Source organism: Sus scrofa, chromosome 3 (genome assembly GCF_054392235.1).
Source record: "Sus scrofa isolate SSC_HxYL_T2T_F1_AM1 chromosome 3, Sscrofa_HxYL_maternal_Yorkshire_Landrace_v2.0, whole genome shotgun sequence".
Lineage (NCBI taxonomy): Eukaryota > Metazoa > Chordata > Mammalia > Artiodactyla > Suidae > Sus > Sus scrofa.
The window spans coordinates 44062906-44072886 of NC_139385.1; the positions used below are offsets into that span (position 1 = coordinate 44062906).

At 57.7% G+C, this 9981-nt stretch overlaps 2 protein-coding genes across 2 annotated transcripts in view; both read left to right on the forward strand.

The window, feature by feature from the left end:
• Positions 1–1767: 1767 nt before the first annotated feature.
• On the forward strand, positions 1768–9701 carry ZNF500 (zinc finger protein 500). Its single transcript, XM_085017770.1, is given in 8 exon segments — positions 1768–1867; positions 2508–2807; positions 2810–3012; positions 4681–4864; positions 5051–5115; positions 5882–5993; positions 7378–7491; positions 9070–9701. Coding segments are annotated over 7 exon segments (1512 nt in total). The 5' UTR covers positions 1768–1867; positions 2508–2605.
• The window catches only part of ANKS3 (ankyrin repeat and sterile alpha motif domain containing 3), a 39312-nt gene continuing 38569 nt past the window's right edge, over positions 9239–9981 (forward strand). The window contains exon 1 of the mRNA XM_085017695.1: positions 9239–9642. The gene's annotated coding sequence lies outside the window, so the exon portion shown is untranslated. The remainder of the gene's footprint in view (positions 9643–9981) is intronic.

Here is a 9981-nt window from a genome sequence, read left to right on the forward strand (position 1 = left end):
GCCAGGGCCCCACAGCTACCCAGGAGGCAGTTAGAAATGGGCAGGTGTGGGGCAGCTTTGAAAACACTGGCGTCCCCACACCTGTCTGCTCCTCCAGATAGAGCCCAGAGTGTCCTGCAACCAGATCGTTGTCCAGGCCTATGGAACCTGCTGGTTCTCCCTCAGATTCTCCATTGACCTCTTCTGTTTTCCTCCTTTTCCCTCTTCCGCTTTGGTCTGTTCTCTCTCCTTCCTCCCCCACAACATCCCCACCGGTGACTTGTTCACATCATCCCTTTCCACACCCTCCCCTCAAGCCGACTGAATGGCAGGCTTCTCGTGCTGGGCTTGAGTGCCAGTGCTCTGAATGGCTCCACCCCTGGGTCTTGGTTCCTCTAAGATCCTGGCCTTCCTGACCAGCAGCCCCAGACTGTACGGAGAAAATGAGGCACATGTGGTCCTGCCTCTCCTCCAGCTCCATCACAAGGCTGTCCCCAAATCTGACATCTCCCCTTAAAAATGCCTCCCACCAGGGATGGGTGGGCTCCTGAAATCAGTGGTGGGCAGCCCAGGGTCTTGCTCTGCCTGTGTGCTCACAAGAAAAACTGGATATTGGATGTCGGGGGCAACAGTGGAACATGAGAGCACATGGTGAATAGATGTGGAAGAAAGAAAAGCCAGTGGGAGGGTTAGTTAAGACACTAGGCCTGGGGATGCCAGAGCTGCAGGGGATGCCAGGGCTGTCATTACGTCAATGACAATGTTTAGGACACTTTTTTTTTAAGGGCTTCACCTGTGGCAGAAGGACGTTCCCATGCTAGAGGTCAACTTGGAGCTGCAGCCTTCGGCCTACACCACAGCCAAAGCACTGCCAGATCCTTAAACCACTGAGCGAGGCCAGGGATCGAACCCCCATCCTCGTGGATACTGGTTGAGTTTGAAGCCTGCTAAGCCACAATGGGAACTCCTGTTTATGACACTCTTATCACTCACACACCCAGCCCTCACCACCTGCTTAGACCTCCCTGCCTGCCCAAACCTCCCTCTCCCTGGCTCCATAGGGACACCAAGGACTGACTGTCCAGTTCACCTCCTGTTCACACTGCTGGCTGGACACAAAGCAGTGCCCCTGCTCTGCATTTACTGCGTGTGTGTGACCTTGGGCGGGTCACTGAACCTCTCTGCACCTCCCTGCACCTCCATTTCCTCATCTATAAAATAGGGATAATAGTACCTCCCTCCTGGGATTGTTTCAAAGATGAACTGATTTAATAATGGCAAAGCGCTTAGAATAGAGTCTGCCACATACATAGGACTATCTAAAAAAAAAAGTAAATTTCCAGCGTCCCCTCCAGCGTGGCCAGGGAGGGTGCCTAGGAGGGTGGATGGAAAGGAAGCAGGGAGGATGGTCCAGAAGCTGCGAAGCCCCAGAGCGCTCGCGCATGCTCACTGAAGGTCGTCTGCGACGCCTCCCTCGACCCACCTACCTACTCCCGGTAGTGGTTCAGTCGAGGTGGAACTACATTACCCACAATGCATCTCGCGGGCTCGTCCGCAGCCCTGACAGGCGGTACAGCCAATAGTACAAGGAGTATGTTACCCACAATGCCTCCTGTGGAACCTCTTATCCAGGCTCGTTCACGCCCTCCTCGGCCGGCTCAAGGTGCGAGGACTGCATCACCCACAGTGCTTCCCGGCCACGTGGGGTTTGCCTGAGCAGGGGACGCGGGCTCAGCCAATGGTCGCCGCCGACGGACCTGGGTCTGCGCCCTACGTGTTGTGGACCTCGGTTCTGGTCTGCCGAGCCCTCCGCTTCCAGTGTCCCGCTCCTGGCCCGGCCCGCCACGCAGGGCGCGCCCCGAGCCGCCTCCAGGTCGCAGCGCTATGGGTGAGTGTGGTTGCGGGCGTAGGGTCCCAGCTGGAGCTTCTCTCCCCGAACGGCGCCAGAGCTGGTTTGTGCTCGGTCTCGGTCGCCGCTCACCCTCCAGGTGAGGGGTCAAGATATCGGTTCCTAACTCTCTCAAGACCCTGGAGTTGGAGGGGCCTCGGTGGCCATCCATTTGGTGGGGTCCACGGAGGGGCTTCAGGCTTGCTGAGCCCGAAATCGGGGTCAGGTTGGACAGAATCTGGTCCTCCTGGGCAGGAGAGGCCCTGGTTCTCAGCGTATTCCCAAAGGGACCATATCCAAAAGCGGTCATCTGTATACTGAGAACTCAGCGTGAATCCACGTTTAACCGAGTTCCAGGCACTGTGCTAAAATAAACCAATTTCAAACATCCTGTTAAGTTCTCTCAGCAACCTGTTTGTAGATGGCGTCACCATCTCTTAAAATGAGGAACCGAGGTCCAGACAGGTGAAGCACTTTTACTGGGAATTAGAAGATTAGTTGCAAAAACAGTGTGATCTTCTTTAACCCTTACCTTATGCCAGTGTGGGCAAGTTGGCCTTGGGGCCAGGGCATGGGCTTATGGGTGCAAACCCTTATCCAGCCCCCAGTGCTGCACTCTGCATGACTTGTTTCTCCACAGAACCTTGAAAACACCTTTCCCAGTGTCTGGCCAGAGATATACGTAGAGACTGGTTTGATTCCCCCAGACCAGAGAAGGAGCAAGGCCCAGCAGGAGCAATGGCAGACTCTCCCAGCCTCCAGCAGCCACCACCCCCACCCCTGGAGCAGGATGAGATCCTGATTTTGAAGGTGGAGGAGGACTACTGCTGGGAAGAGGAGCCGTCCGTGGAGACAGAAGACCCGAGTCCAGAGACCTTCTGCCAGCTCTTCCGGCTTTTCTGCTACCAGAAGGTGGCCGGACCCCGGGAGGCCCTGAGGCGCTCTGGGAGCTCTGCTGCCGCTGGCTGCGGCCTGAGCTGCGCACCAAGGAGCAGATCCTGGAGCTGTTGGTGCTGGAGCAGTTCCTGACCGTGCTGCCGGGGGAGATCCAGGCCTGGGTGCGGGAGCAGCGGTCGGAGAGCGGTGAGGAGGCTGTGGTCCTCCTGGAAGGGCTGCAGGGGGAGCCCAGGAAACAAAGGCAGCAGGTGAGGTGGGGGGCATTTTGCCCCTGAGGTGAGGAAACAGGGCCCTGCTGCTGAGCTCTGCATCTGTAGATTCTTTGGGCCCTGGTGCTCTGGCCAGCCTTGCTCATTGGGAGGGCCTGGGGCTGGCTGGACGCTGAATCAAAGAAGGCAACTTCAGAGTGTTTCTCAGCCTTGGCCAACGGGTCTCCACCCGTTGAGTCACCACCATAGCCCCTCAAGCCCTTTCTAAGCCGGGTGGACTGGTTCATTAACACCACTCCAGGACAGGCCAGTCACAGGTTTTGATGGGAGGGATGCTGAAGACTGTCCAAGGCAGGGCCTTGAGAGTTGGAGAGATGCCCAAAAAAGGGGCAACCCTGGGAAGAAAGACCAAGGGCTGGTGGGTGCCCACATTAGAGCCCCCAGGTGTTCCAGTCTCCCCAGAGCTATGGCATTCAATATGATAGCTACCAGCCCTGTGTGGTTTTTCAAGTTAAAATTAAATAAAGTCTAATGCTTAAGTTACACTGACCACATTCCAAGGGCTCCGTCATCACTTGTGGCTAATAGCCACTTGCTGGACAAGGACAGCCCAGATCTGGGGTACTTCCATCCTAGCAGAAAGTTCTGCAGAGGAGTTCCTTCTGTGGTGCAGTGGGATCAGTGGTATCTTGGGAGCACTGGGATGTGGATTTGATCCCTGGCCCGGCAGTGGGTTAGGGATCTGGTGTTGGTCACAGCTGCAGCTTGGGCTGAAACTGTGGCTCGGATCTAATCCCTGGTCCAGGAACACTATGTGCTGCAGGGTGGCCAAAAAAAAAAGTTCTACAGAGAGCACCCCCCTAGAGCAGCCTCCAACTCCTTCTAACCAAATGTGGGGAGTGGAATGTCTCTTACAAATTTCTGCTGATGATATATTTGGCAAATCCTGCAGGTCACCTTTGTCTTCACTGGCCACACACTGCTGTTCTTTTGCATTTGGCGAGACAACCCCACCCCCCACCCCCAAAACTTGATCACAAGGTGAGTTGAGTGCAGTAAGCAAATCCTGCCTTTGTGGTGGCCAGCAAGAACCAGGAGCCCTTCTCTGTTCCTCCCTCCTTGGTGTTGGCTTTCCTCTGCCACTGTGCACCCCGCAATCTCTGGGGACTGTTTCCTCTCAGAGCTGTGGAATGTTGAGCCTGAGACAGGGTCCCTGATGCTGATTTCACAGTTCCCGGGGTGTGTATCCTGTCCCAAGTACTGTTACAGAACTCAGTAAACTGAGACCCAAGTTCATCGGATTCACCTTCTCTGGAATTAGGAAATAGATAATCCCAGGGGACCTGCAGACAATTACAAAAAATGTAGCAAGTGCAGTAACTTAAACTTCCAAAATGAGACCCAATTCAGGGCCCTTCTAACCCCAGTCTTTCTGGAGCACCAAGAAAGGAAGGGTGAGAGTGGCAGTGACCCTGACCCAGTGTGATGGGGACAGACCACAGGGTCTTGGGCCTGGAGCTTGAGCTCTTCCCGGATCATGTGCCTCCTCCCTGGGGGCTGCCTGGAGGGAGGCGTGTGGAGGGCCGCAGAGGCCATCAGACACGACAAGGCCGCCCAGTGGGGAGGCAGAGCCTGGGGACAGGATGGCCAGGGTGACTGAGACCAGAGGGGTTGGGAACTGGTGGGCAGACCTCTGTCTGCCTGCAGGATCCAGAGGTGTTCCCTGACGATGCATTGCCCCACAAGGCAGGGGAGTGGTTCTTGAAATGCCAGGCAGAGGCCCTGCCAGAGTAGCTGTTGCTTGAGGAAGGGGCTCAGCACTCCTGCCAGCAGCGCGCAGCCCAGCTGAACCACAGACCAAAAAGAGGCCCCCAGCTCTGGCCAAAGAAGGGTGAGTAGCTGCCCCTCTCGAGGAAAGAAAAGCCCTGCACCGGGGAGGGGACGGGGCAGGAGTGTGACAGAGGGTCAGGCCTGTGTGCCTCGGGGGGCAGGCTCCCTGCGGGGTGAGCATCAGGGAGCAGCTGGACAAGCCTTCGCTGCCACGCTGCAGGTGGGTGACTCTGTGCTCCTTCCCCAGGCCCAGAGGCTTCCTGGCATCAGGACACGGCGGTGCTGGCCACCTTCCTTTCAGCCTGGCCCCAGGTGAACAGGGATTCTGGACCAGCAGCAGCATCCCATTGCATCCCCACACCCTTCTCTCCCTCAGCCAGGTCCCAGGGTGTGCGAGGCAGACCTTCCCCTCCTGGGAAGTCTTACCTGCTTTCAGGTGCTACTTGGGCATCAGGTGTGTCCTGGAGGATTCTGGGGTCCCACTGGTGAGCTAGGGCTGTTGGTTCAAACCAGCTGTATGTTCTGGGATCTGGGTAAAAATAGGTTTGCCCTCTAGCTCTGGTCTGGCATCAGAATCTCTTTTGCTTGTTTGTTTCAATAACAGCCTTATTGAGAACGTTTTCATCGTCTCCCTAAAATACCCACACCTCTTAGCAGTCGCTCACATCTGCCTCCCTCCATCTCTCTGTCGCTGTGGATTGGCCTCTTTTGGATCTTGTTTGCTTGGGTATTAATCATACGGCCACGGATCTGGGAACCACTGGCCTGGAGGCATCCTAAAGTCCTCAGGTCTCCCCGTTTGGGTCCCAGAGCTGGCTTGAGCTGAGGCAGACCCCAGTGGCTAAGATCTCGGTGGGTCCAACTGCCCGGCCCAGCCCGTGTCCGTACCTCTCCAGCTCTGCAGCAGTGTCTGCGCCAAGCCTGGAAGGAGCGGGTGGGTAACGGCAAAGGGAGGGGAAGAAGTGTGGGGCCATGAGCAGGACCTGCCCTTGGCACACGAGAGGAGGGGACCAGTAAACCCGCCAGGCTGGCCCAGCCCGAAGGGGCAGTGGCACGGGACGAGTGAGCTGCATTCCAGCAGGTGCTGCTGACCTTGGAGGACATGGCCGTGTACCTGACCCAGGAGGAATGGAGATGCTTGGACCTGGCTCGGCAGGGCCACGGCTGCGGTGTCCTGCCAGAGGATGAGGGTAACGTGCGGAGAGACCCTGGCTTTGTCCATCAGACACTGTGCTGTGTCTCTGACTTAGGTGAGTCTCAGGGAGGGTGGCGCTCCCCTCGGGCTGGCTGTGGGGCTGTGGTGGCCTCCAGGCCCCGATGCCCAGGCCAGCTACTTGCTGAGCACCTTCCCTGGCTCCACCCCACCCTTCAGGAGTGGGTCCAGTAGTTCTCAAACATTAGTGGCCTGAGGAGTCGCCCAAGGAGCCTGGTAAAAATAGGAACTCACGCGCCCTGCGCCCAGGGGCTAGTTCAGTGACCTGGCCGTTCCCTAGCGAGCTTGCCAGACAGCCCCCTGCATGCAGCCGGCACTTCCAGGGTTGCTAGTGTCCCATCCGTGGCCCAGTTGCAGTGGGGGCTGTGTGACTGCTGGCTCACATCCCAGGCAGATGCCCAGATCTGTCCTGGGCTCCTTCACCCACGCACTGTCCACTGCTGGTTCAGCCTCTGTGCCGTCCTAAGCCCCCAAGCGCAGGGCCTCCCTTCACCACCCCACGCTGCCCCGCCTCAGCTCATCCTGCCACACTTGGCACCCACTCACTCCCTGAGATGTTTTTGAAGGAATTGAGACCCTGCTTTGTGTCAATTGGGGTTCTTCAGAGAAACAACAAATAATAGGATGTATGTGTGGGGAGAGATTTAATTTGAGGAATTGGCTCATGATTGTGGAGGCTGGCGAGTTTGAAACCCATACAGCAAGCCAGCTGGCTGGAAACCCGGGCCGGATTTCTTGGCTGCTGTCTCGAGGCAGAATTCCTTCCCTGGGAAACCTCACGTTTTCTCTCAAGGCCGTCAGCTGATTTGGTGAGGCCCACCTGCTGTTTTTAGAGTCAACTGATTTTACATGTTAATCATATCTGCAAAGTTACTTCTGCTGCAACATCTAGATTGGTGTTTAACCAAACAACGACACCGTAGCCTGACTAAATTGGCACAGAAAATTAGCTATCACATGGTTTCCTTTACATTCTCATTTTTGCTGAACTGATTGTGTACAGATGAAACCTTTCCACCCCCGTGAACCTGGCTGGCTGTGTGCGCTGTTGCTGGGCCACTGCTCTGTGCGCGGTTCCGTGTCTGACCTCTGCTGTGTGCTGTAACTCGGCCCTTCATCTCCGTAGTGATTGGGCGTCTGGGTTCCCTCTCGGAGCCAGGGCAAGCCCAGTCCTATTTCCTTCCTTCCTCTGCCTCAGAGCAAACGGTCACACAGAAGCAGAGCGCCTCCCGCCTCTTTCGGGGCCTCTAGCGTTTGCTTGGGTTCTCCTGACACCCCTTTGCCCTCACGCGAGGCAGTTGTTGCAGTCTTGTGTTCCGTCCTGGCCACACTCCCGCCCTCTCTTCCCTCCCCGTGAGCAGGACTCCCCGCCCCTGGGCCCCATCTCATGGCCCAGCAGGGCCAAAGGGAAGGCCTGTGGGGCCCAGCTCGTGTGGTCCTGGGGCCCAGGGACGTCTCTGGCGGTGGCAGCTCAGGTGAGGAGGACCGTAAGGAGAAAGATGCCCCCCCTCCCAGGCTTAGACCTCGGCGACTGTGTTTGTGGAGTTCGGGGTCAAGGGCGTAGAGCAAGGGTCAGCAGACCTTCTTCTAAAAGGGCCTGTGGCTCAGTGCGTTACAAACTCCACTAGCATCCATGAGGATGCAGGTTCAATCCCTGGCCTCGCTCAGTGGGTTAAGGATCTGGTGTTGCCATAAGCTGTGGTGTAGGTCACAGGCACAGCTAGGATCCTGCATTGCTGTGGCTGTGGCGTAGGCCAGCAGCTCCAGTTAGACTCCTAGCCTGGGAATTTCTATATGTGGCAGGCGCAACCCTAAAAAAAACTCCGGACACTAAAAGGCCAGATAGGAGGTAGTTCAGGTTTTACTGATCACAGGGTCTCCATTGCAACTGCTCAACCACAGACAGTACGAATAGATGTGGGAATGGCTGTGAAGCTTCATTTTCCAAGACAGGCTGGTCCCTGGCTGCAGGAAAGGTGAGGGGGGACCGGTGGCTTGAAGAAAGGTTTGGGGAGTTCCCGTCGTGGTGCAGTGGTTAACGAATCCGACTAGGAACCATGAGGTTGCGGGTTCAGTCCCTGCCCTTGCTCAGTGGGTTAACGATCTGGCGTTGCCGTGAGCTGTGGTGTAGGTTGCAGACGCGGCTCAGATCCCACGTTGCTGCGGCTCTGGTGTAGGCTGGCAGCTACAGCTCTGATTCGACCCCTAGCCTGGGAACCTCCATATGCCACGGGAGCGGCCAAAGAAATAGCAAAAAGACAAAAAAAAAAAAAAAAAAAAAAAAAAGGAAAGGTTTGGGTCTGGGAGTTCCCTGGTAGCCTAGCAGGTTAAGGACCTGGCATTGTCACTGCTGCCACACAGGTTCAATTCCTGGCCCAGGAACTTCTGTATCATGCAGGTGTGGCCAAAAAGGGGAAAGATCCAGGGCTTGAGCAGAAAGCCGTCAGCATAGCAGAGAGAGCCACACCACGGGCGCGACAGGGCCAGGTGCAGGGCCCCTCAGGATGCCCTGGGTGTCCTCCCCAGCAGCACTCACTCCTTGGGCCTGCCTGGGGATGGAGTTGCCCAGTTACGTGCTAACGGTGTGAGCCCTTCTAAGGACCTGGCAGACTCAGATCCTTTTTCAAAACTCTCATCAAAGCCCAGTGAGGCAGTTCCATCATCGTCAGTTGCACAGACAGGTGACCGTGAGCTTGAGCCCAGGCCTGGCCTAAGAGCAAGCGTGGAGTCAGGGGGGGGACAGCGGAGGGGCCTGTGCAGACTTGTCCCTTCCCTGAGGGTCAGTGTGCCTCAGTGTCCTCGTGTGTAAGCAGACAGTAGCCACAGCAGCTCAGGGTTGCTGTGAGGCTTCAGTGAGTTGCTGTGTAGCAGCATCTGGCCGTAGTTTCAGTTCTTGAGCTGGGCTCTGACCGCCACTTCCCCGTGGGGTGTGTAGGGGAATTTGAAGGCCCTGTGGCGCAGGGTCCCCCACCCGCCGTCTTCTCTTTGTCTGAAGCCTCCCTTTGCCTGCCGTCCCTGTGAAACCCTCGGCCATGGTGCTTTCTCTGTCCCAGAGCTTTGGACGCAATTCGAGGATGGCAGGGACCACAGGGAGGACGCACTGATGACCACGGGGTGGGGCCAAGCACTTCCGAATCCCGGTCAGCGTCGGGGACTGGCCACCATCAGACCCCAGTGACCCCTGGAGATAGGGGGGCCCCGCAGGCTGCAGAAGCCACACACGTGCCCCGAGTGCGGCAAGGCCTTTGGTAAGACGTCGCACCTGACCAAGCACCAGCACACGCAGACGGGCGAGTGGCCCTACCAGTGCCAGGTGTGCGGGAAGCGCTTCAGGGACCGCTCCAACTGCAGCACGCACCAGTGCATGCACACGGGTGAGAAGTCCTACGCCTGCGCCAAGTGCGGGAAGCACTTCAGCCAGAGCTCTAGCCTGGTCATCCACCGCAGGATGCACACCGGCAAGCGGCCCTACACCTGCACCCAGTGCGGGAAGCGCTTCAACAGCAGCTTGCACTTCAGCACGCACCGCAGGACACACACGGGCGAGAAGCCCCACGCATGCCTTAACTGCGGCAGGGGCTTCCGCCGGGGCACCGGCCTCCGCAAGCACCAGCGCACGCAAGGAGGTGAGCAGGGCCGGGGCAGCGCGGTGGGACTCCAGGGGCCGCCCGGGGCCCAAGCCTGACGATTCAGGGGAGCCAGAAGCCCTGGTCTTCAGGCATCTCCAGACCTGTCTGCTCCCGTGGACCCCGCATGGGAACACGCAGCGTGACATCTGAGGGGCCCAGGCTGCAGGAGGGCGCTGGGCGCTGCAGGTGCGTTAGGGTCCGGGGAGCCCCATGCGGGGGTGCTTTCTCTCACGGTTCAGGAGGCCAGAGTCTAAAACCAGGGCATCTGCAGGCCTGGCTCCTGGCTCCTGGCTCCTGGCCGTTCTCCGCGTTGCTGGGCTTGGGGCCACATCACGT